This window comes from Hemitrygon akajei, chromosome 8 (genome assembly GCF_048418815.1).
Source record: "Hemitrygon akajei chromosome 8, sHemAka1.3, whole genome shotgun sequence".
NCBI lineage: Eukaryota > Metazoa > Chordata > Chondrichthyes > Myliobatiformes > Dasyatidae > Hemitrygon > Hemitrygon akajei.
In genome coordinates, this window is record NC_133131.1 from 35,091,221 (window position 1) to 35,118,940 (window position 27,720).

The 27,720-nt window shown below is 40.4% G+C and overlaps 1 protein-coding gene across 7 annotated transcripts in view; it reads left to right on the plus strand.

Moving 5' to 3' along the window:
* Positions 1 to 27,720, plus strand: part of LOC140731787 (RIMS-binding protein 2-like) — a 311,475-nt gene that overhangs the window by 151,882 nt on the left and 131,873 nt on the right. For all 7 annotated transcript variants that reach the window (XM_073053584.1, XM_073053582.1, XM_073053583.1 and 4 more), the window contains 2 exons: positions 5,783 to 5,911; positions 22,023 to 22,199. In XM_073053584.1, coding sequence (XP_072909685.1) covers positions 5,783 to 5,911; positions 22,023 to 22,199 — 306 coding nt within the window. The remainder of the gene's footprint in view (positions 1 to 5,782; positions 5,912 to 22,022; positions 22,200 to 27,720) is intronic.

Genomic DNA, 27,720 nt, shown 5'->3' on the forward strand with positions numbered 1-27,720 from the left:
GGGGGTTTGGAATGTCCTGGCCCCTCAACGATACAAAGCTACGGGAAACGACCGTTGTCTCTTGGAGACAGAATTGTGTATTGAGCACTGCGCTATTCATCGATGTCCTCAAGGAATGAGCAACATGGGCTGGTTGGGGGGGATGGCATCCTCCCCAACCTGATTGACATCTGAGACCCCGTGAGTAAGGATAAAAGAGGGTCTGGGGAATAACCCCTTTCAGACGCACAAGGAGACATGCTAGAAATCCCGTGACAGCGTAATAGCGGCAGCCGGTGGAAAGCCCACGTGCGTCCTTTTCCATTTGCCTCGGAATTGGTGGGACTGACCACGGAAGACGGCTTAGCTAAAAGGAAAAGGACACCGACAACATTTCGAAGGATCGACATCATAAAAAGGAAAACGGGCAAGTTCTAAACTCCGCCTTTCTCTCCAACCAAAAGCTGCAGCTTGAATGAACTTGAGTGTCTTTTATATTTCTATCGGACAATACATTATCCCCTAGACAATGATAGAGCTATTTCTCATTGATTATTATTATTCCCGCGCTTTTAGATTTAGTATTGACGACATATATTATCTGTATGTTTGCATTGATATTATTTTTGTGTATTTTTATCAATAAATACCGTTAAAAATAGTCCCATCAGACTTCAACGGACCTCTCTATCTTTGCTGGTAAGTGACCCAGTTACGGGGTACGTAACAATTGGGGTTCTCGTCTTGAGATTTGACACCAAATTGGGAGGCCAGTGAATCGGGCTTGTAAGTCCAAACTTGGATGTGGTACGCGGGTAGCCAGACGGGAAACCAGCAAAGATGGACGTGGATGAATTTATAGAAAACCCGACTCTGGAGGCGCTAGAGGTGGCCACCAAATCGGACTTGATAAATATGGCGAAGGGGCTAAACCTCGCAGAGGTGAGGTTGTCAATGAAAAAGTGGGAGGTGCGAAGGGCCATAAGTCAGTTTTATATTGAGAAGAATGTGTTTGCAGCTGAGGTATTGGAAAATATCCCTGAAAAGTTACCAGCTAGTGGGACGGCTCAGTTAGAGTTGGAGAAATTAAGGTTGGAACATGAAATTAAATTAAAGCAGCTGGAAGCAGCTGAGAAGGAGAAAGAAAGGGCTGAGAGAGAGAAAGAAAGAGCTGAGAGAGAGAAAGAAAGGGCCGACAAACAAAGGGAGCATGCGCTCCAGCTAAAGGAGTTAGAGGTGAAACGGGAGCATGAACTCCAGCTAAAGGGGTTAGGGGTGAAAAAAGAGCAGGACCGAGCTGAGAAGCAAAGAGAGCATTACATTTCAGTTAAAACAGCTGGAAGCAGCTGAAAAAGAGAGGGAGAGAGCTGAGAAAGAAAAGGAAAGAGCCGAGAAGGAGAGAGAGTATGAGGAGGCAGAGAAACAGAGGCAACATGACTTGGATATGGAGAAGTTAAGGCAAGAGCGAAGAGCTCAAGGGTCAGACCGAGAGGAGCGGTTTAATGTTAGTCAGGAGTTGAGGTTAGTACTTCCGTTCGAGGAGACGGATGTTGATAGTTATTTCTTGCTTTTTGAGAAGGTGGCAGTGAATCAGAAGTGGCCCAAAGAACAGTGGGTGGTGCTGTTACAAAGTGTGTTAAAGGGGAAGGCACAACGAGCATATGCGGCGTTGTCCATGGAGGAGGGAGAAGCGGAGAATTATGCCCAAGTAAAGGAGGTCATTCTCCGGACTTACGAATTGGTACCTGAGGCGTATAGACAAAAGTTCAGAAATTTAAAGAAAGGGTGGAATCAGACGTATACCGAGTTTGCCTATGAGAAGGGTGTGCTCTTGGATCGTTGGTGTACAGCAGAAATAGTGAAAGAGGATTTTTGGCGTCTCAGGGAGTTAATTCTGATTGAGGAATTTAAAAGTGGTGTTTCAGAGGATATCCGGATGTATTTGAATGAGAAGCCGAATAAGTCCATCTCCGAATTTGCTAGGTTCGCAGATGAATATGCCCTAACCCACAAGACAAAGTTTTCCTTGAATAAAAGTTCCCAGAGAGACCGTGGGAACGATAGAGAAAGCCCGCCGGCTGAGGCAGAGGTCCCACTGGGAGCTAGTGGTAAGGTTGGGAAGGAGAGGCAAGACGGCCAGAGATTTCCGGGCTTGACCTGTTTTAATTGTGGAAAGGGGGGACATATTGCATCTAGGTGCTTTGCTTCGAGGAAGGAGACAAGAAAAGGGAAAGCAGCAGTCCCTATTGGATGTGCCGTGGTAATCAGTAAAATCGACAAGAGAGCCCCGGGTAGACAGAGTACAAGAAGGGTCTGAGACTTGTATGTCAAACGGAACCGTGTCTGTGAGAGAGGGAGACCCACCAGTTCCCATGCGAATCTGGAGAGACACGGGGGCTGAACTGTCATTGATTAGCAGTAAGGTGCTGGATTTTGGTCGCAAGACGGGAATGGTAGCTGTGAAAGGAATAGGAAAAGGGACGGAAATGGTGCCCTTGCATAGGATCATTATGAATTGTGAGCTGGTCTCTGGACCAGTTGAAATGGGGGTGCGATCAGAATTCCCGAGAACTGACGTGGACGTCCTTCTGGGTAATGATTTAGCCGGTGGTAAGGTTTGGTCAGCAATGAAGCTGACGAGACAGCCGGTGGAGGCCCCGCCCCTAGATTCCAAGATCTATCCCGCATGCGCGATCACTCGCAGCATGTCGAGAAAGGCAGCTGAGAACGAGAGCAGTTTAAATCCGGCCACTATCGATTTGGCCAAGACGTTTTTACCGACCCTGTACCACGAGGGTTTAGAGGGTGGTAAAACTAAGAGTAGTAAAGTGAAAGAGAGTAAGGGAGAGGAGGTAGACCTGTCCTTAGCGAGGAGAAAAGTTCTAGAGGCATGAAATAAAGATGAGAAACAGATAAAGCTGTTAAAAGGTCCAGGGTTGGACATGGATGATCTGTCTGGTTTGGCAGAACTGTTTGAAGAAGTGGAAAATTCTAAAGGTGTTCCCGATAATGAAATGAGGGCAGTCCTAGATGAAAAGAGTGCCCTTACCTTGAAGAAGTCTGCTGGGTTGGCAGATGAGGTTATTTCAGCCCACAGGGTTGAGTTTACTCCAGAAGGGAGTTGCCCAGAGAGTAGCTGGGAGGATCAGGGGAATTTAGAATTTGGACCGGGTATGGGTATTGAAAGCCTGGAAGAGGCAAATGTCCCGTTTGAGTGTGTCCAAGATGTGGATGCACGTGGTACTGAACCTAGTAATGGAGCTCAGAAAAAGTCTGAGGTATTTGATTCAGTTGAAAAGGAATGCAATCCTTGTGGGTCAGATGGACTTGGTTCAGTGAAAAAAGGGTTAACCTTGGTAATAGTGGGAAGTGAGAGTTCCCAGGTGTTTGTGCTCGAAGGTGTGGTAAAAGTGAGTGAGGAGATCAAAGGTGGTGGGGTGAATATTATTATTTAAGGAAAAGGGAACTGTGTAGTTCTCAAATTGAATGAAGAAAATTTAAAGGCTGGACTGATATCAGAAGCAGCAACCAGGCTACAGAGACAATGGCTCGGTACCACAAAGCCTGTGAATCAATTACAGGTTGAGTTGGAAGGTAAAGGGGCCCCACACCCTCTTGTTATTCCAGAGTGTGGTGTAAAAAGGCAGAATTTGAAATGCTGTTTGAACAAAGAGTTTAAACTGAAAACTAATAGCCTGAAGGGTCCTGAAGAGAAAACTAGCAACTTGCGTAAAATTAAAGAATTGTGTGGAAATTCGGGAAATGGTCTAAGTCTGGAACACATTGTTGATAAAATAACTCCTATGAAAGGAGCGGACGAAAGCCTATTTCGCCAGGGTGCACAAGCTCCTCACGTGGGAATTAACTGGAAAAGAGGCGAGGGTTAATGGGGATGCCATTTTTAAATAGCAGAAGCTGGATTTAAGGGATTTCAACAAAGCATGTGAATAATAAAAGACAACCCCCATGGAAGCCTGCCTGTTAAGTTTGAAAGTAACATAAAGATTAGTATTTGCATGAACTTTTGTAGTATACCCGTAAGCTAAGATCACAACTCTTTAGTTTTTGTTTGCTAAAGAGAAATAAGAACTAAAATATAGGTGGTTATTAAATTGGAGTCTGATGCTGCAAGACTTTAGTAAGGTACAAGATGTTAAGATATTAAAGGAAGTGACAATGTAATCGGTAACTATCTAGATACTGAATTGAATGTATAACTGTATTACTCTGTAGAGAAAAAAAACTTTTGTATTGTGTTAGATTCTAAAATCCTGTAAGACTCTGTATTACTTCGTTTTTTTCCGATGGTAAAAAACGCGTTGAAGAAAGGGGGTGTTACGCCTGTGCCCCCTCCTTTTTGAGAATTGCAAGATCGCTATTAAGTCAGGTCAGGAGACCCAGGAAATGAGAGAGAGACGCAGAATCCACAGGGGGTTTGGAATGTCCTGGCCCCTCAACGATACAAAGCTACGGGAAACGGCCATCGTCTCTTTGAGACGGAATTGTGTATTGAGCACTGCGCTATTCATCGATGTCCTCAAGGAATGAGCAACGTGGGCTGGTTGGGGGGATGGCATCCTCCCCAACGTGATTGACATCTGAGACCCCATGAGGAAGGATAAAAGAGAGTCTGGGGAACAACCCCTTTCAGACGCACCAGGAGACATGCTAGAAATCCTGTGACAGCGTAATAGCGGCATCCGGTGGAAAGCCCACGTGCGTCCTTTTCCATTTGCCTCGGAATTGGTGGGACTGACCACGGAAGACGGCTTAGCTAAAAGAAAAAGGACACCGACGACATTTCGAAGGATCGACATCATAAAAAGGAAAACGGGCAAGTTCTAAGCCTCCGTCTCTCTCTCCAACCAAAAGCTGCAGCTTGAATGAACTTGAGTGTCTTTTATATTTCCATCGGACAATACATTATCCCCTAGACAACGATAGAGCTATTTCTTATTGATTATTATTATACCCGCGCTTTTAGATTTAGTATTGACGACGTATATTATCAGTATGTTTGCATTGATATTATTTTTGTGTATTTTAATCAATAAATACCGTTAAAAATAGTCCCATCAGACTTCAACGGACCTCTCTATCTTTGCTGGTAAGTGACCCAGTTACGGGGTACGTAACAATGTGTCATTTTCACCTAACTTGTACATTAGGAATAAATGAGAGTTAAAGTGATAATTGGCTTATTATTGTCACAGGTAGCAAAATATGGTGAAAAGCTTAATATTTTATGCCATATTATTCCAAAGATAATTACATCAATGCAGTGCAAAGGGAGGAAAGAAAACACAATGCAGAATTTATCATTATTTTCAAAGTGCAATTCAGGAAGACAAAGTACAAGGACTATCATGATGTAGATTGATAGGTCAAGAGTTTATCTTTAATATACAAGTGAGTCTGTTTAAGAATTTTGTAACGGCAGGGTAGGAACTGTCCTTTTGTCTGGTGGTGCACATTCTCAAGCTTGTTTTACCTTCTCTCTTATGGGAGCGAGGAATGGTGACAATGATTGAGATTGGACAGATTCTTCCTTATGCTCGCTACTTTACCAAGACTGTAAGAAGTGGAGATAGAATCATTACAGAGGAGACTGGATTTCATGATGGACTGGGCTGTGTTCACAGTTCTTTGCAATTTCTTACAGCCTTTGGTAGGGTAGCTGCTTTACCAAGCTTGGAGCATCCAGTTGCTGAAGGAGAAGTTCCATTTTGTTTAGCTTGTACTAGTGGCTGGGAGGACATCGAGGTAGAGAGCAATTGTTCTAAAGTGTGTTTTGCTTGTCTAGCGGAAAAGCAGCTGTCCAGAAACGGAAGAAAAAGTAAAGAGACTGAAAAGGAAGAATGCTGAACTGGCAAACATTGCCCGGCGCTTGGAGGAGAGAGCCCGGAAACTGCAAGAAGCAAATCTTAGAGTGGTAAGTCTCTCAGCAGCAATTAATGAGTTTGTACTGACTCCTCAGTAATGCTGTACATCAAAATCAATAGATTACTTCCATAGCATCCTTTTTCTGCTACCAAAATTTGATATTTTGAAGTACAACATACTGCACCCTAAAAGCAACATAGTTTTTACAACTTAATTTCTGCAGCCTTGCACACTTTCAGTTTACAGGTTATCTCAGCAATAAAAGATCTCAGTGCAAATATAAAAATTATATGTAATTATACATTTATATAATTATATGTAGAATCAAAGAGCTGTGCAGAACAGAAACAGGCCCTTCAGACCACCATGACCATCTACATCTCATTTGGCCAAATTAGTTTTGTATCCTTTTATGCCTCCATCTTCTCATCATAAACCTCTTGTCTTTGATAAAAATACTATCAAATCTGTCTATGCCCTTTATAATACCTCCATCAGGTCAACTATCAGTCACCTTATCTCCAGGAAAAGCAAACTCAGCCAGTCCATACTCTTCATAACTAAGTCCTCCAAATCAGGCAGCATCCTGGAGCATCTCCACATTCCTTCCATATTGTGGCGATCAAACCTGCACAAAAAACTCTTTAAGTGTGGGCTAACCAGAGTTCTGTAAAATTGAGGCATACCATCCCCTGACCTTCTTCATCACTCTTTTTACCCTGTGTTGATACTTTCAAAGAACTATGGAACAGGTCCCTGCTATGACTCTATAATTAATGAAAGAACAGAGACTTTGGGGTCCCTGTGGAATGCTGCAAGTCATGAATAGCTGTCTTTTTATAATTATGTGTTGCTTTCCCTTGTTCTTTAGTGAGAGAAACAAAGGGGAATGTATTTCAATGAGAATCAATCTTATTGCCTTTGTACCACTTTGTGAAGCTGGTTCTGTTCTAATGACATCACAATTGAGAAACTGTTTTCACTAAAAATAATAAACAATTAGAAATAGTAGCAGGACTCAACATCAGGAATGAAAAAAGTTCTTTCAGATCTGTGGTACTTGACCAACATGTAATTTAATTTTGCTCTTCTTTACGCTGTTCCTTTGCATTTTTGGAAGAGTAACCCATAGGTTCACCAGATGTGTTTAAATACCAGTACCATGTACAGTTCAATGGTTTCATGCTTCCATTCATTTTTCAGTCTAGTTATCCAAAGTCACTCAATCAGAATGATTTAAATAATGCCTTAGCTAGACCAGCTGCTTCAGCAGGAATAGAGCAACACGCTTAACTTTCAGAACAGAGTGCACTGAGCACATCTGTTTGATATTAATAGGATTGTGCTCACATGAATGGTTTTCCTGTGCACCACACAATTGAAGAGGTTACCACTCAATCAGTGATACGGTCTTTTTATTTTGACAGCTCATACTGGTAGCTGCTTCTTTAAACCTCTTCAAATCATTTCCCTTTCATTCTCAATCTCAAAATCCATCTTCTGGACCAATATTTTATTATCTCTTTTCTTATTTAAACACGTTTTCCATGCAAGGTGTGGTGATCTGTATAAAATGTACTTTAAAAATACAACTAGTGGTCTACACCTGAAAGCTATATATCTGGGATACTTCTTATCTCTTCAATTTTTGATATCCACCAGTTTGTAATACAGTGTACTGAACTCAACAATTATTTGATCCACCTGAGAATCTTCATCACCATTTTTTTAAACTTCAGTTGCTTGAAATTTGGAGGCAGAGATCAATTTGCTGATGTTATTACAGAGTACCACAAATACATTTCTAGGCTAATGTATAAGTCAGGCTGGTTGGAAGAACCATACTAATTTGGTTGAGAAGAACTACAATGTGAAAAAATGTAGAAGAGCTTTAAATATGTCATGCTATGGTACAGGCTTTTTTTAAAACCTGTAATCAACAAAGGTGCTCCAAATACATGACTTTAAATACTAAGCATAATTGAATATTAAAAACAACTGTTACAATTTGTGCAGGAAACAGGAAAGGATTCTCAGAGAGAAATAAAGCAAGGAAGCAGGCCATTCTGCCCACTGAGTTCACACCAAGCAGTAGGCAACATCCATATAAATCCCATTTTCTACAATTTGTCCTACCGCCTTCTGTGCCTAGGTGATTCAAGTGCTCATCTACACATTTAAGTATATTGGTTAAGGCAGCATCAAAGATTTCAATAGCCTTGTATAAGAAATACATTCAGTATTTCTTGAAGTGTGATCTTTCAAGGAACCATGAAAGATGTGATAAAATGGTTGATAAATACAGTATACTAAATTTCTGAATGGGCCATTTCAGGAATTGTAAATGCAATTACCCAAAATTAAAATGTTAAAGTCAAACAAGGGAATGTGTGTTTAAGTTAATAAAAGGCAAGATGAGATCCAAAAGCTGTAAGTTAATCACTGTAGGAAAATATTAGCTCATGGAATGGACTTGAGCATTAAAAACACTGGATTTACTGAAAGAAAGAGGATGCTGAAAAAAAACAATGGTGATTTTGTGAATTGGGAATGGAAAAGGTTACTTAGTGTTGTAAGAGTGAATAACCTCCAATGTAAAAGAGATCTTAAAAGACTCACTTTCTGGTAATATTTGTGTGGTGAATGTAAGCAAGGATGGTGCTGGAAGTATGGTGTTAGATGATGTTTTACTGGCAGGCAGAGTGCTGTGATTTCTCACATTGGTCCAAATATGCACTGAAAGAGGATCTATCGAATATTAACAGGAAAGGGGTTGAAAGTACTACTCAGTCAGAAGTATGCATGCGACAGAGCACACGTACTGCTGGAGTCTGACTTGGAGAATAAAATAATAAAACATTTGAGTGTGTGTGTGTCTTTCTCTCTCTCTCTCTCTCTCTATATATATATATATATAGCAACTTGACCTCGTTTTTAAAAAGAACAGTTAAATGCTATGGAAACAACAAAAATACCATATATATAGTTCCTTTCCGCACCTTGTATATACAGTATTACAGTATATATATTGTATGCATGTGTGTGTATATCTATACGGGCACACACTCACATTCAAAGCCTTGACCCGTATGGCATGGACTAGGTATCTGAGGATGGCATGAAAAATTACAGAGGACATTAATATTAATTGAGCAATGTTTTTTTCTTTCAATGATTGCTTTAATTTGTTATTAAAAATAGAGAATGTTAATCAGGCATGAGATTTTAAAAGAGCACAATGTAGTTATTCTGAATGGTCCACTCCTTCAAAATTATAAATGGAATTTCTGAATGAATAGTAAATTAAATTGTAAGTATAACCTAAGTTGATGCATGCCCAAATAAGCCAAATGCTATTAAGATTTCCAGAATCCATAGGTGTTTCCTTTTGCATTTATGTGGTGTCTTTATGTTCCTTCTGTTAATTCTATGTAGATTGAGCTTAATTTTATACAACTCAATTAAATTTCCTCTTGCTTTATCAATCTTTCTTCATAACTTCTAAATTTTGCATCCTCTGAAAACTTCTCATTGTTATCTATATTTGAGCCTAAACCAAGTACAGTCGGCCCTCCTTATCCGCAACGGATTGGTTCTGGGACCCCTCGCGGATACCAAAATTTACGGATGCTCAAGTCCCTATTTCAACCTGTCTGAATGAGGTGGATCTTAGGACACAGCAGAACCCCCAGACCTTATTTGACATGTCTCAGTGCGGTGGACATTAGGACCTGGTGGTAGAACTCTGAATCCGCAGTGTTTCTGTTCACGAAAATAATCACGATCACGATTGAAAATAAAGTGGAAGTAATAAAGTGATCGGAAAGAGGTGAAACGCTGTCAGTCATTGGAAAAGCATTAGGCTATTTTGGTCAACGATCGGAATAATTTTAAAGGATAATGTGAGAAAGGCTTTGCCCCAATGAAAGCTACAATTATTACTAAGCAACGCAGCAGTTTAATTTTGGGGCTTTGGGTTTTTGATCCTCCACATCAACTTGGCATGGTGGAGAGCACACTCAGAAGTGGTCTGTCACTGGATCGAACTGGGAAACTTCCTGAGCCCAGCGCTGAAACATACATTCTCAAGTGTTTTATATGCATAGAAAGATAAAAATATATACTATATACTAAGAGAAACGTTTGACTAACTGACGCTAAATAATATCGGATGTACCTGTTCCGACTTACATAGTAGGAGAACTTAAGTTTTTTTTCAACCCCGATCCACGATAACCCACACACATCCTCCCGTATACTTTAAATCATCTCTAGATTACTTATAATACCTAATACAATGTAAATGCTATGTAAAATAGTTGTTATACTGCATTGTTTAGGGAATAATGACAAGAAAAAAGTCTGTACATGCTCAAATAAGAAGTGCTGGAAGAGCACTTACGGGTTTTCGTGATTCGTGGTTGGTTGAATTCGCGCATGCAGAATTTGCAGATAAGGAGGGCCGACTGTATATATTACACAAAGCAACGGACAGAGTAAAGAACTTTATGGAACCTCAAGCCTCACTAATCTAAGCTTTACAGTCGCAAAAGCATACTGTACTTCACCTTGCCTCCAAATTAATTTCAGATTTAAATTGACACTTTCTTGATTGGCCTGCTATGTCTGATCTTGTCAAAAGCTTTGCTGAAATCCATGTAGGCTGAATTAATTAGCATTACCCTTGTCAACCTGTATTACCCCTCAAAAATCAGTTTAATTGGACAGGGCATACCCTAACAATTTCTCTTTCTTTCTTAGCATTGTATCTTCATAATTTCTATTATAAATGTTTTCAATGAGGGATTACACTAATTTCCAATTGATGGCAATCTGCTTGTAATCAGCATTATGGATTAGATTGGTGTCAATTTTCTTATTTCAGGATCATGAATTTGCTAAATACTATCCACATTAATAAGCGTTCAATGGAATGAACTCTCGAGGCTTTTGTGATAATGGCACAGAAATGTTCAGCAGACAACCAGATTCCAGTTCATCAGTGTGCACAATATGCAGCGTGTAGCATTTAATTTTGTTTTAAAGTTGTTCACTTTTTGGGACACGGGTATTTGGTCCTTCCTATTTGTTTTATTTTTCTGTGTGGGGATGGTGTATAGCTTGGAAGGAAACCTGCAGGTGGCAGTATTCTTTTGTGCCTACTACTCTTGGTGATGGGAGTTGCAGGATAGGGATCTACTATTGAAGTAGTCAGGGCAAATAAATGCAGTGTGTTTTGTAAACAGCAAATCAGACAGCAGAAAGAGTTTGGTGGTAGAGGCCACAACAACATAAGGTGGTATATGGGGGTGTTGCTTTGACCAGATATCACTGAGCTTCTAGACATCACTGGGCTTGCACTTATGCAGGCACAATGATGTGCTGGAAGGTGGCAGATTTTGTCCCCACAAGGATTGCATGATGCTCAGTTCAGTTGCTACCACAGTCAATGAGAATGAGGTGAAGTAGGCTTATCCCTTCTGTTAGTTCCCTCACTTATTTCTGTCACAGCTATGTCCTTTGGGATGAAGGTAGTTTATTGAGTGTTCCCTTCAGATTTGTGATACCATCGGTGTCTTTGAAAGGACAATTCTGCTTCATGTTAAATTAATTTGAAGCTGAGCAGCAGCAGATTGAAGGGCACCTGGTTCTTTGGAAGGCCAACTTTCAACTTTTAAAGCATTAATGAATGAAGGAGAGGTGTATACAATGTTGAGTGGAGAGAGAGCCACAGGACAAGAAGCAGCAATAAATTGTTTCTGAGGAGCAGATTGGTTTCTCATAGACCTGCTGAGTCTTGTATGTGACTTCATGTTTGAAAATCAGTGCATCAAGCTTTGATCCAAGTCTGAAAAGACAAAACTGTCTTCTGCCTCAAAGCAGCCAGTACATTTTGTTTCCAGGTAAAGTATGTAATGCACGGTCTTGCACAAGGTAGGTACCATGCTCAGTAAGTTTAATAGTGATATTCATCTAATCCAATGCACAAATTATAATAAAACTTAACTCATTTGGGATAAAAAGCAACATATCTTGGTACAGGATTTTAAGCAGAAATGCTTGAGTCTAAAATTGTGATCACAGTTAGTAATAGTCTTATCAAGTCTGCTCTATCTGTCAAACTGTGTAGTAATAATTATGTTGCTGCATTATGTGCTATTTTTGTCTGTTTCTGTGTTAGAATGTGCCCAGATTTAACTACTTAGGAGCTGCTTAACCCACCAATCGTGTTTAATCTACCTATCCAGCCATCAGGCTTATTAATCAGAGTGTACCTACATCCTTTAGACAATTTCTCAGGATTGAGAGTGCCTGGTTTCCAAATCTGTGGGGTTCTGTGGTGGCTAAAGAGGCCAATGTGAGATTTGTAGACTCTGTTACTGGTGGCGCAGGACGTAGCTGCCAGACTATGTCAGCAAGAGGTAGATTGAAGGGGTAGGCAAGTAGATAACCTCTGAAATGCTGTTCTCTTCCTGTTTACATGGTTGTCTTTGTGCTCCAAACAAATAGAAGAAATTCTCAATTCATTTTGAATACTTCGTCACCCACTTCTGTGTGGTTATTGACCAGAATTCCCACAAATCATTGTGGAAGCTTTTTTTCAGAGGCTCATTGAATAGTTTCCTCTGCTTAACTCATTATCTGTTGCCATCTTGGAGCTTAGAATAGAGAGATTCAGATTGTGGGTTTGGATTTTCAAACAAGGTAGCCTTCCCAGCAATCCATGGTCTTGGAGAGACCACTTTGGTTCAGTTGCTCTGCTAGTGGATGTGAATGATTTTGCAGAGGCATTATTGGTGGCACCTGTCTGATTGAGATGCCACCTAGGGTAGTCAATGATCAAAATCATGCAAGATGGTAGAAATCACTGTTGGTAGACTGTAAGCTTTGTCCTGGACTGGGCTAGTTTATTGAAGGTGATCAAAACTTCCTCAGCAAAATAAGCCTTCATCAGAGGGACTCCCTGGATCTGGGAAGTAATTGTTTGCCAGTGTTTATGTTGATCTTTGCTGCAATGCAGTGTTGCACAATAATAAACAGGCTGAACAATTTCCCATCTTTCTTGTAAATTAACTTCATTCCAACAGAAAAATTGTGAGTTAAATGCAATAGTTTATGAATGAGGTAATGGCACAGCCCTAAATGACAGCAGTGTGCATTGAAATTTGGTCTTTGAGAGGCCATCAATTAAGATTGCGGATTGCAGCTGTAAAATGGATAATTTCTCTGGATTGCCAAATTGATGATTCTACATAGCCCCTAACTCTGGAGTCAAAGGCTTTTCTATGATAAAAAAGTATTGCATATTAAAACCAGAATCAGTAGATTTTTGGCATATTAGAGGAATCAAAATATTGAGGCAGAACAGGAGAATGATACTAAGATGGAAGACCAGCCATAATGTCAGAGCAGGCACAGAGTGCTGTTTGGCTTATTCCTCCTCCTGTTTGTTTTCTATTATGTTTACTGGTGGAAATATATTACATCAACATGCATTTTTCTTGTGGCATCTCTTGTGTTGCTATTATTGATTTGGAGCCACATCATTGGAAGTTATAATGTGAATGGTGACATGGATGATACAGATATCCTTGTGATCTTCCAGTGAGGTGATTATGCAGTCAAAAAGTGCCTGTGCTTGTATAAGGTGTGTTTTCATGAGGCCCTCTTTCTGTCCTTCTAGCAAAACAAAGAGTTGATTACTGCCAGTCCATAATCAGCTCATTATTCTAGAGGCGAACTGCTAAAAGTGGCTATGCCTGCCTTTTCTTGCCAGTCTCTCCATGTCAAAGGACTATACCATTCCCGACCCTGGCATTGAAGTCACTCGAGGATCAGTTTGTCTCCCAAGGCCATGTTTTCATGGTCAGAGGAGAAGTCCTCTTTGACCCTTTCTATAACTTTCAGGGTCAGGAGTAAATGTAAATCTCTAGACCCTTGACAACAGCAAAGGCAGTATATGTTGTACCTGACTTACAAATAAATCAGACTTAGATACAGGTCCAGATAGATCTACAGTCTGACTGTTGAAACTATAATCAGAGTCAAAATTTAGTGTACCTACTCTATCGATTAGCAAATAAATCTGACTGAGGTGTCATGATGATTGTTGTTTTGTATGGCAAGGGCTGGGAGGGGCAGACGCGAGTCTGTTCAGACCCACTGGAGTTGGACATGACGATAAATAGCACCAGAAGATAAATGTTTCAGCGATGGGCTTTTTTTAATAACAGGTTTAGTGTATTTTTGTGAAGTATTAATACTGCTTCCTAGCATCATGCCTGGTTTAACATTTCAGTACTTTGCAGTGATTGAAATTGTATTGTTGGAGCTCATGTACATTTAAATTAACTCAACTGTGTATTATTGTGTTGCAGAGAAGCTGCAATTTTAATATTTATTTGGATTTAATCACTACTCAGTATCTCTGGCACATGGATTACAGTGTGCCCTTTACATCATAGCAGCTCCCGTGTTGAAGTTCCAAGATGTGTCATTCAGTCACCAGCTTTGTCTTGATCTATTTTGGGTAATGCTCAGCTTGTGTAATTTTTTTCTCTAAGAAGCACAAAGTCTACTTTTGATTTTTTTCCAAGCAATGCCCATAAGGTTAAATGAGTATGTGTATGGCAATAATATGAGCCATATCATTAAAAGGCTAAAGGTGTAGTGACTAAATACACCTCTTGTGCAGGATATAGGTTTGTAACTTGTATCTTCATGTTGGTTCAGAGTAAATGATCTTCTGAACTTTGTTTAGGAAGTACAAATGTCCTTAGTAACTCAAGTCAAGAGAAGATGAAATCAACTAGTGCCTCTTCTGATCCAGTATCCATTTCTGAAAGTTATTGATTCTGACCATTTAGATAACGTTATCATAAAAATAATCAGATTGTTTGGTAACTCAAGAGGTGATACTTTATTGCCTTCTTACTAGTTCTCTGGAGATACTGGAGTCTTGTACAGTGCCTGGAAAAAATATTCAGCCTCCACAACTATTTTCACATTTTACTGTTTCATTTTCTAAATTTAAAACAGGATTTTGAGCTAATCTACAAAACATGGTGCATCACATCAAATCAAAAGAAAAATTCCAAAACCTGTCAACAATTCACCAAAAGTTAAAAAATCTAAATTGTGAGGCTGAAAAATGGATTCATCCCTTTGTAATTGCGCTAACTTTTTTCAGTGGCAGTATATTACCTGACCAGCCCACCCAATTTGTTAATGTAGATTATTGCAGGTTCACCTGTTTTCAATGAATTCATAAGAAAACTGTAAATATTCCCTCTGTATAAGGTCCAACAGTATGGTAGATTTTCAACAGACAAAACCAAAATGAAGATAAAAGTGCATTCAAGGCAAGTCAGGGAAACGATAATAGAGAAACACAAATCTGGGCAAGGGTGCAAGACCATTTCAAAGGCACAGAACACACCTCGGAGCTCAGTGCAGTCCATCGTGAAAAAGTGGAAAAGATATGAAACCACAGCCACACTGCCTTGGTCAGCCCTCCTCTCTAACTTAGTCATCGGAGAGAAATAGTACTTGTAAGAGAGGCTACTATGACAGTCACAATCACTGATTGAGCTGCAGAAGTCAGTAGCTGCAAATAGAGCTGAAGTTCATGGCTCCACCATCTCTAAAACCTTGCACAAAAAGGGTATTTATGGAAGAGTGGCATGGAAGAATCCCTGGCTAAAAAAAGTATATCCTTGCCCATAAAGACTTTGCAAAGTGTCACTTAGAAGATAATGTAAAGATGTGGAAGAAGGTCTTGTAGTTGGATGAGACTAAAGTGGAACTTCCTGACCTCAACATTAAGCAGTACACTTGGCATAAATCAGCCATTTAACACCATTCTAACTGTAAAGTATAGAGGAGATAGTCTCGTGCTATGGGGCTGCTTTTAGCAGTTGGGGTTGGAAATATGGTCAGGATTGATAGGAAGATGAATGTTATTAAACACAAAATGTTTCTGGGTAAAAATCTCCTACTTTCTGCCAAAAAGCTTAAACTGGGGAGGATGTTAGTATTTCAGCAGGATAACGACCCAAAGCACACTGGCAGAGCAACCATGGAGTAGCTTCAAATGAAGAAAATTGATGTCCCTGAGTGACCCAGTCAGAGTCCTGACTTTAACCTGATTGAACATAGAAAAACTACAGCACAATACAGGCCCTTCGGCCCACAATGCTATGCCGAACATGTACTTACTTTAGAAATTACCAAGGGTTACCCATAGCCCTCTATTTTTCTAAGCTCCATGTACCCATCCAGGAGTCTCTTAAAAGACCCTATCGTATCCACCTCCACCACCGTTGCCGGCAGCCCATTCCACGCACTCACCACTCTCTGCATAAAAAAAACTTACCCCTGACATCTCCTCTGTACCTACTCCCAAGCACCTTAAGACTGTGCCCCCTTATGTTAGCTATTTCAGCCCTGGGAAAAAGCCTCTCTATCCACACGATCAATGCCTCTCATCATCTTATAAACCTCAGTCAGGTCATCTCTTATCCTGCATTGCTCCAAGGAAAAAAGGCCAAGTTCACTCAACCTATTTTCATAAGGCATGCTCCACAATCCAGGTAACATCCTTGTAAATCTCCTCTGCACCCTTTCTATAGTTTCCACATCCTTCCTGCAGTGAGGTGACCAGAACTGAGTTTCAGTACTCCAAGTGGGGTCTGACCAGAGTCCTAAAAAGCTGTAACATTACCTCTCGGCTCTTAAACTCAATCCCATGGTTGATGAAGGCCAATGCATCGTATGCCTTCTTAACCACACAGTTAACCTACGCAGCAGTTTTAAGTTTCCTATGGGCTCAGACCCTGATCCTCCACACTGCCAAGAGTCTTACCATTAATACTATATTCTGCCATCATATTTGTTCATCCAAATGTTCATAAATCCTACCTGTCAGGATCTTTTCCATCAACTTACCAAAGTAAGTAAGACTCACTGGTCTATAATTTCCTGGGCTATCTCTACTTCCTTGAATAAGAAAACAACATCTGCAACATTCCAATCTTCTGGAACCTCCCCTGTCCCCATTAATGATGCAAAGATCACTGCCAGAGGCTCAGCAATCTCCTCCCTCGTCTCCCACAGTAGCCTGGGGTACATCCTGTGCCGTCCTGTCCTAGAGACTTATCCAACTAATGCTTTCCAAAAGCTCCAGCACATCCTCTTTCTTAATGTCTATATGCTCAAGCTTTTCAATCTGCTGTAAGTCATCCCTACAATCGCCAAGATCCTTTTCCGTAGTGAGTACTGAAGCAAAGTATTCATTAAGTACCTCAGCTATCTCCTCTGGTTCCATACACACTTTTCCACTGTCACACTTGATTGGTCCTATTATCTCATGTCTTATCCTCTTGCTCTTCACATGTAGAATGCCTTGGGGTATTCCTTCATCCTGCTCGCCATGGCTTTCTCATGGTCTCTTCTGGATCTCCTAATTTCATTCTTAAGCTCCTTCCTGCGAGCCTTTTAATCTTCTAGATTTCTATCATTACTTAGTTTTTTGAACCTTTCATAAGCTTTTCTTTTCTTTTTGACTAGATTTTCAACAGCTTCTGTACACCACAATTCTTGCACTATACTATCCTTTCCCTATCTCATTGGAACGTACCTATGCAGAACGCCATGCAAATATCCCCTGAACATTTGCCAGATTTCTGCCGTACACTTCCCTGAGAACATCTGTTCCAAATATATGCTTCCAAATTCCTTCTTGATAGCTTCATTATTTCCCCTTACTTTCCTAAGTTAGGAAAGGCTTTCCTAACTTGTCTCTTCCTATCCCTCTCCAATGCTATGGTAAAAGAGATAGAACTGTGATCACTATCTTCAAAATGCTCTCCCACTGAGAGACCTGACACCCGACCAGGTTCATATCCAAATACCAGATCAAGGACAGACTCTCCTTTTGTAGGTTTATCTACATATTGTGTCAGGAAACCTTTCTGAATACACCTAACAAACTCCACCCCATCTAAACCCCTTGCTCTAGGGAGATGCCAATCAATATTTGGGAAATTAAAATCTCCCACCATGAGAACCCTGTTATTATTACACCTTTATAGAATCTGTCTCCCTATCTGCTCCTTAATGTCCCTGTTACTTTTGGGTGGTATATAAAAAAACACCCAGTAGAGTTATTGACCCCTTCCTGTTTCTAACTTCCACCCACCGAGACTCAGTAAATAATCTCTCCATGTCTTCCTCCTTTTCTGCAGCCGTGACACTACCTCTGATCAGCAGTGTCACACACCCACCTCTTTTGCCTCCCTCCTTGTCCTTTCTGAAAAATCTAAAGCCTGGCACTTGAAGTAACCATCCTGCCCCTGAGCCATCCAAGTCTCTGTAATGGCCACAACATCATAGCTCCAAGTACTGATCCACGCTCTGAGCTAATCCGCTTTGTTCATGATGCTTATTGCATTAAAATAGACACATCTCAAACCATCGGTTTGAGCGTATCCCTTCTCTATCCTCCCTCTTGCACTGTCTCCAAGCTTTCTCTATTTGTGAGCCAACCACCCTTTCCTCCATCTCTTCAGGTCATTTCCCACCCACCAACGATTCTATTTTAAACTCTTCCCCAATAGCCAGGATATTGGTCCCCCTCGGATTCAAGTGCAACCCATCCTTTTTGTAGGACCCAGACCATCTGTCCCAAAAGAGGTCCCAATGATCCAGAATGTACCAATGTGTACCACGACCTCTAGCTGTTCACTTTCCCACTGCAGGATATCATGGAGACGATCAGAAACATCCCAGGCCCTGGCACCTGGGAGGCAAACTACCATTTGTGTTTCTTTCCTGCATCCACAAAATTTCCTGCCTGACCCCCTAACTATAGAGTCCCCTATTACTGCTGTCTTCTTCCTTTCCCTATCCTTCTGAGCCACAGGGCCAGACTCTGTGTCAGAGGCGTGGCCATTGTTGCTTCCCCCGGGTAGGCTGTCACCCCCCCAATAGTACTCAAACAGGAGTACTTACTGTTAAGGGAGACAGCCAGAGGGGTACTCTCCAGTATCTGACTCCTGCCCTTCCCTCTCCTGATTGTTACCCATTTATCTGTCTCCTGAGGCCCAGGTGTGACTACTTGCCTATAGCTCCTCTCTATCACCTCTTCACTTTCCCTGACCAGACAAAGGTTATCGAGCTGCATTTCCAGTTCCCTAACTTGGCCCCTAAGGAGCTGCAGCTAGACACATCTGGTGCAGATGTGGCCATCTGGGAGGCTGAGAGTCTCTTGGACTTCCCACATCTGACACCCAGGACAGAACACCGGCCTCACAGGCATTCTTCCTCTTTCTATTCCTCACAAGTAATTTATCGCTGATTCCTGAATGAGCTAAAACCCTACCACTCTGCCTCAGATCATTCCATTGATGACTGCTCCGCTAAGAGTGTCATCCTTTTGTGCTTGAACCTTCCCGCTGTTTAACTCACGATTGGTGCTCCAGTTATGGCCATCGATAGGCCACGTACAATGGACAAATGCACTTGAAGCTTGCTTTTTAAATAACCGCCACCGGCCTGCGAGAAATCCCCCTTGGTAAAGCTCTGTTGACACTACTGATAGGCCATGACCATTTCTGGCAAGACCTCAAGATTGCTGTTCACCGTCATTTACTAACTAACCTGGCACAGCTCGAGCAATTTTGCAAGAAGGGGAGGGCAAATCTTGCTCCAACATGACATGCAAAACTAATATAGACTTGCCCCAAAAGACTACTGGTTGTAATAGCTGTGAGAGGTGGTTCACTTAAGTATCAAACAAAGGGGGATGAATACTTTTGAAATACTGATATTTCACTTTTTGAATTTTTAGTTTCTCATGCTGAACTTTTTTCTGTTTTTTGGCCTCTACTGTGGAAAAGGAGCATGTGATTCACAAATTAAAATTCTCAGTTAAATTCATCAAAATCTCTAGTTGTAATAGTCATTTATGTGAACAAAGGGTTGGGGACTGAATACTTTTTAATGCACTGTATTTTAGTGTGCACCAGTTTTTTTTAGAGTAGTCAGCCTTCTTTATTTGTGAGTTCCGCATGCGCGGATTCAACCAACCGCGGATTGGCAAAACCCGGAAGTTCTCTCTCCAGCACTTGTTGTTTGAGCATGTACAGACTTTTTTTCTTATCATTATTCCCTAAACAATGCAGTATAACAACTATTTACAATGCATTTACATTGTATTAGGTATTATAAGTAATCTAGAGATGATTTAAAGTATACGTGAGGATGAACGAAGGTTACGATGGCTCAGGATCCAAAATAAAATGGATGTTCTCTTACTAAGTAAGTCAGAACAGGTACATCTGGTATCATTTAGCGTCAGTTACTCAAACGTTTGTCTTATACACACACACACACACACACACACACACACACACACACATATGTATACACACACACACTCGCATATATGTATATATATTTTACTTTTCTATGCATATAGAACACTTAAGAAATGAATGTATTTCAATAATTAAACCACTGTGTTGCTCAGTAATAATTGTAGCTTTCATTGGGGCAGGGCCTTTCACATGCTCCATTATTCTCACTTTATCCTTTAAATTGTTCCAATCATTGACCGATGTAGCCTAACGCTTTTCCAATGACCCATGGCATTTCACCTCTTTCCGGTCGCTTTATTATTTCCACTTTATTTTCAATTGTGATCGTGAACAGAAACACTGCAGATTTTGAGCTCTGCCGGGTCCTAAAGTCCATTGCACTGTGACAGGTTAAATAAGGGACTTGAGCATAATTGTTTTTGGTATCCACGGGGTGGGGGGGCTCCCAAAACCAATCCCACGTGGATAAGGAAGGCCAACTGTAATTTCTTCCAGTTTCTACTGAGGTATATTCAGTTGAGAATTCTAGTAATAAATTGGTTGTAGAAATAGATGTTGCACAGAGATGCAAAAATCTGAACCAAAACATTAAGGAGTGAGCACAAGGGATTCTGCAGATGTTGGAAATCCACAGCAACACAAAATGCTAAAGTAAATCAGCAGGCGAGGCAGTGTCTGTGAAGAGTTTTGGGTTGAGACCCTTCATCAGTCATGTTAAAGAAGAATCTGAAGACAGTGAGCAGGACTGTATGAAATGAGATGTCACAAGCAAACAGATCAGAGGAATGCAGATGCTGGGAGTTTCTGGCACTGGCAAAAGTTACATTAATTGGGAGGAGCCACATGGTAGGAGAACTTGGCAAGAAGAACAAGTGTTAAAAACATGAGGATTTAGTTAACTATGAGTGAACACAGGCAATGGAGTATTGCTGTTACAGGTATTGATGTGTATAAAATTAGGTACCATGAAATTTGTTAAGTTTAAAATTTATAAAAGATGAAAGATGTGAGGCTGTCCAAAAGAATGCTGGAGTAATTGGGTCTTTAAATGATATTGTGATGATTGAAGTTTCACCACCAAAGAGAATGAGCAGAAACTGCTCCAGTCATTGTTATGCAGGTTATTTTGTTTTAGTGACAAGAACATGAGATTGAATGAGACACTGATTGTGCAAAGAGCCTAGTTCAGAATGAAACAATTCTTCAAAGGTAGTAGAATTATTAGCATTTGTAGTATAGATGAACTGTTATGGTTTAATTCTTCGCATGATGTATTTAGAGAGGGTAATGATACATCAAAAGTTTGAGATTAGAAAGCTGATTGTTGCAAATTAAAGTAGAAAATTGCAGGAGAGATTGGGAGTATTTAGAATGGCAGTGGTGGAGAGAGTAGTCTGGTCTGATAGCCTGTTGACTGCATAGGTTTATATATTCTCAGCTGGAGAACGTGGCAGCTTCTGGTGACTCTAGAAGCAACAAGTCTGCATGGTGTACCCACAAACCAAATTTCAATTAAAATCAGACTGATAAATGTGTTCAATTATGAAATTTGTGCCAGTGACGCAAATCATTTAATACTTACCTATCTTCATTATGCAACCAATTCCAACAAATCCAACATGGTACATGGAGCTTAGAAAAACAGGGGGCTATGGGTAACCCTAGGTAATTTCTAAAGTATGTTTGGCACAGAATTGTGGGCCGAAGGGCCTGTATTGTGCTGTAGGTTTTCTAGTTTCTATTTCAGTGTCTTTTAACTATAGCATTTATCTCTACATTCAGGTAAACTCTCCTGTCCTGGCCAAGGGCGCCAGTTTGGAACACTACAAGAAAGCCTTTGCCAGGCAGCGTGCCAAAGATCTCTCTGAACATGCTGATGTCATCCTTGCCAAAGATAAGGAGATAGAAGAGTTAAGGCAAGAATGTTGTGACCTTCATGCAAAACTGGGACCATCAAAGGTAAACAAAAATCTTTTTGTTTTGGAATGTCACTTATTCATGACAAAAACTTTTCAGCTGCATTGAAGGTGAAATCATCTTCAGTCATATTTTTAATAAACAAGTGACAAATGTCAGGTACATTAGTTATTTTTGAAAAAGAAGAACATGATCCACCTCTTTGCTTTAAAAGTATAATAAACACAATGATGGTATTCAATGTTGAAGGAAAGACAATATGAAACATTTTTTTTATTAGTTTTTTTATACATTTTCTACATAGCTACAGATAAAAAAACCCTGGATCAAAATGAAGAACATTGATACAGTGCAAAAATAAACATACAATAATAATATGATACAAAGAAAGATAATTGAGAAAGCACCCAAATTGAAGACATGTAAAATTAGTATCCTCCCCAAGCCCCGCAACAAAAAAAAACTCCAGACCAACCACAACACAATATAGAGAATATAAATCAGGACAATCAAACCCCCAAAACTGTAAATACACTTAGCAACAGAAGATATTAATGCCTACTACAAAAAAAAGGAGCTGAAAGCAAGGGACCGAAAAAAAACCTTAGTTAAGAGGAAGGTTATGAAAGTACTCAATAAAAGGTCCCCAGACCTTATGGAACTTTAAATCCAAATTAAGGACTGAATAATGAATTTTTTCAAGGTCTAAGCAGGCCATAATATCGTTAAGCCATTGAGCATGTGTGGGCGGGGCAACATCTCTCCATCTAAGGAGGATTAAACGTCTAGCCAGGAGAGAGGCAAAAGATAATATTCGACACTTAGTCGAACTCAGACGTAAATCTGTCTCACCCCAGAAACCGAACAAAGCAATTAAAGGGTAAGGTTCTAGGTGGTGATTCAGAATATACGATAACGTTATGAAGACATCTTTCCAAAATTTCTCCAAGCTAGGACAAAGCCAGTACATGAATGAGAGAGGCCTCGCCCCTTTTGCATTTATCACAAAGCGGACTGATGTTAGGGTAAAACCGAGATAATTTGGATTTAGACATATGGGCTCTATGAACAATCTTAAACTGTAAAAGGTAATGGCGAGCACAAAGAGAGGTTGAGTTAACCGATTTGAGAATCGAGTCCCAAGTCTCATCGGATAAGGAGGTATTTAAATCATGCTCCCATGCCATTTTAATTTTATCCACAGGGGCACGTCGTAGGGCTGCTAATTTATCATGAATAAATGATATTAAACCTTTACCTAGTGGATTAATAGAAAGAAATAAGTCCATAACATTTTTCTCAGGCATTTCAGGGAAGTTAGGAATTAAAGGAGTAATAAAGTGTCTAATTTGGAGATATCTAAAAAAATGAGCATTAGGCAGATTGAACTTAGCAGAGAGCTGTTGAAAAGAGGCGAAGCGATTATCAGTAAAAAGATCTTCAAAATGTCTAATGCCCTTCCTATACCAATCATGGAAGGCTGAGTCATACGTAGTAGGTAAAAAAAGGTGATTATGTAAGATAGGGCTAGAAAAGGAAAAACCATGGAACCCATAAAATTTCCTAAACTGAGCCCATATACGCAAAGTGTGTCTGACAAGAGGATTAACTATTAATCTGGACAAACTACTAGGGAGTACAGAGCCGAGAAGTGCAGAGATAGATAATTCTTTAGTGGAGCTCAACTCCATTGCCACCCAGTTAGGGCACTCGGGTTGGCCATGGAAAAAAGACCAAAAGGTAGCACAACGTATATTGGCTGCCCAATAATATAAACGAAAGTTAGGTAAAGCCATGCCACCCTCTTTTTTAGATTTTTGGAGATAATCTTTGTTAATTCTAGAGCACTTATTCTTCCACAGATATGACAAAATAATAGAGTCTAAGGAATCAAAAAAAGATTTAGGAATAAAAATTGGGATTGATTGAAATAAATATAAAAGTTTAGGGAGAACATACATTTTAACAACATTAAAATATGAAACATTTTAACCAAACAGTAAAGTGCTGAAGCATTTCGGGTGAAAAAAAAAATTGATATTTCAATCTCAATTTATTATTATTTGACGTGGAGAAAACAGGGATATAGGAATAATGTCCCAATACCATGTGCACAGAAGAAAGTCGCAAGGATATATCATGTAAGTTAAAAATAACAGAAAATTAAAATTAAAATTTTGAAGTTTTGGTAGCTTTTAAAGTTTCTGAGTTTTTCTTGAAATTGTATGCTGTCCTGTTCTTTCTGGGGTTTTTTTTCAAGCAGCCGCATCTTTCCTTTGAAAAAGCATACTGCAGGAGGAACTTATCAGGTCTGATAGCATCTGTGGAGGCAAAGAGATAATCAGTGTGTCAGGTTGAGACTTTAGCTGAGGGCTTAGTGAGGACTGCCAGTACAAAGAGATGAGAGGGTTGGAGGAGATGGGAGTTGATACATAATCGATGGAATCTGGTGGGGCTGAAGATGATGGACAGATGCAGCCAAATTGAGGAGGGAATTTGAAGGGTAGCCTGAGAGAGAAAAAAACTCATGTGGGTAGTTTGATGGGCAGATAGAGTATGGTGGGGAGGATGGTACGTCCTGGTGGAGATGCAAAACATGAATAAAGGGAGAGAGACCCTGGATGAATTGGTGGGAATAGGAAAGGACCATGGGGTCTGGGTTATCTGAAATTGGAAAGTTCAGTGTTTGTGTCAATGGACTAAGCTTGTAAGAACAATAGTACAATAGGCGGATTGTACCTCTGGACACATCATGTGAAGAAACAGCTCCCTGGAAAAGGATATCTTGCTCGACAAGGTGGAAGGACAACAGAAAAGAGGAAAGATGCCAATCAGATGAATGGACACAATAAGGGCAGCTATGAAAGCAGTGTTATCAACAATGCGCCGCCTTTGCAAGGATCGAAACTCATTTGAGGCAACTATCCATAGGCTGGCCATGAGTCACCGATGACTCAATGGCACTTAACAACAACAGCAGCAGCTTATCTCATATTCCATTTGGGTAGTCTGCTACCCAACGGTATGAACATTAACATGCAGAATTTCTGTAAATCTAGTGGAAATCACACTCCGCTGTTCCTTCCACACTCCTGTAGTCTGTCTCGAAGTTTTCTCACTTTGTTCACCTTTATCATTTCCATGGATCCTTTCCCCCATCCTTACCTAAATTAGTTTCTTGCCTCATCTGACCCACTGACTTCCTCTAGCAGTTTGTTTAAAGCTCCAAATCCCAGCATCTGGTGTCTATTGTCAACATAATTTCTTCATGTTTTCCACTGTGTAATGAATCAGTATTTATAAATTGCCCTCTGCTGGGCAGTGGCATTATTGCAGAAAGGCATTCAAAGGGCACAAAGTAATGATGTACAATTTGTTGAATAGTTAAGTGCTTGCGTTCCACCAGCATTTTCACCTATCTCACTTTATTTTACACTATTAGAATATTCTTATTTGTTCAACATGTATCTACTGAAACGCTCATTAAATGTCATTTGCCTCAAATGTTGCAAAAATAAATTGTCACATTCAAATCATTGCAAATCTAGAAGTTTTTCCTGAATTCTGTATCAGATTATTGAATTCCATATTTCTGAATTTTATATTAGCTGGTCCAGTACATCAGCAACACTGATGTCTATTTGACAAAGTGGAAAAATGCCCAAATATGTCCTGTTAATAAAAAGGACAAATCCAATCTAGCTAGTCCAAAAGACGTGGGAGTAGAATTGAGGCCATTTGGCCCAACGAGTCGGCTCCACCATTTAATCATGGCTGATCCTTTTCTTTCCCCTCTCAGCCTCACTCCCCACCTTCTCCCCATAAGTTTTGATGCCGTGTCCAATCAGGAATCTATCAAGCTCTGCCTTAAGTTACCCAACGACCTGATCTCCACAGCTGCCTGTGCAAATAAATTTCACAAATTCGCCACGCTCTGGCTAAAGAAATTTCTCTGCATCTCTATTTTGAATGGATGCCCCTCTGTCCTAAGGCTGTGCCCTCTTGTCCTAGGCTCCCCCACCATGAAAAACATCCTCTCCACATCTGCTCTGTCTAGGCCTTTCAACATTTGAAAGGTTTCAATGAGATCCCCCTCTTCTTTTTAAATTCCAGCGAGTATAGATCCAGAGCCGTCAAGCATTCCTCATATGATAACCTTTCATTCCCAGAATCATCTTTGTGAACCTCCTCTGAACCCACTCCAATGCCAGCACATCTTTTCTTAGATGAGGAACCCAAAACTGTTCATAATACTCAAGGTGAGGCCTCACCAGTGTCTTATAAGGCCTTAGCATCACTTCCCTGCTCTTGTAATGTAACCCTCTTGAAATGAATGCTAACATTGAGTTTTCCTTCCTCACCTTTGACTCTACTGCAACATAACCTTTAGGGTGTTCTGCACAAGGACTCCCAAGTCCCTTTGCATCTCAGACTTTTGGATTTTCTCCCCATCTAGAAAATGGTCTGCACATTTATTTCTACTACTGAAGTGCATGACCATGCATTTCTAACATTGTATTTCATTTATCACTTTCTTGCCCATTCTCTAAGTCTGTCTAAGCCCTTCTGCAGCCTACCTGTTTCCTCCACACTGCCTGTTCCTCCACCAATCTTCGTATCATCTACAAAATTAGCAAAAAAGCCATTTATTCCATCACCTACATTATTGACATACAGCATAAAAATAGCAGTCCCAGCACCGACTCCTGCGGAACACCACTAGTTACTGGCAGCCAACCAGAAAAGGATCGTTTTATTCCCATTTGCTGCCTCCTGCCAATCAGCCAATAGCTTTCCTGAAATACCATGGATTCTTAACCTGCTATGGAGCCTCTTGTGTGCTATTATGTTAAAGTCCTTCTGAAAGTCCAAGTATATAACATCTACTGCGTCCCCTTTATCTATCCTACTTGTAATCTCCTCAAATAATTCCAACAGGTTCATCAGGCATGATTTTCCCTTAAGGAAACATTGCTGACTTTGCCCTATCTTGCCCTGTTTCAGCAAGTACTCCATAACCTCATTCTTAACAATTAACTCCAAGATCTTCCCAGCCACTGAGGTCAGGCTGATTGGTCTGTAATTCCTTTCTGCTGCCTTCCTCCTTTCCTAAAGAGTGGAGTGACATTTGCAATTTTCCAGTCCTCTGGCAGCATGTCAGAGTCCAATGATTTTTGAAAGATCATTACTAATGCCTCCACATTCTCTACTATTACCTCTTTCATAACCCTAGGGTGCAGTTCATCTGGTCTGAGTGACTTATGTACCCTTAGGTCTGTCAGATTTTTGAGCACCTTGTAACTGCATTTCTCTTCCCTTGCACCTTTCAACATCTGGCACATTGCTTCATGCAGCGTATTCCACAGTGAAGACTGATACAAAATACTCATTTAGTTCATCTGCCATCTCCTTGTCCCTTGTTATTATTTCTCCGGCCTCATTTTCTAGCGGTCCTATATCCACTCTCATTCTCTTTTATTTTTTACATACTTGAAAAAGCTTTTACTATTCATTTTGATACTGTTTGTTAGCTTCTTTTCATATTTCATCTTTTCCCTCCTAA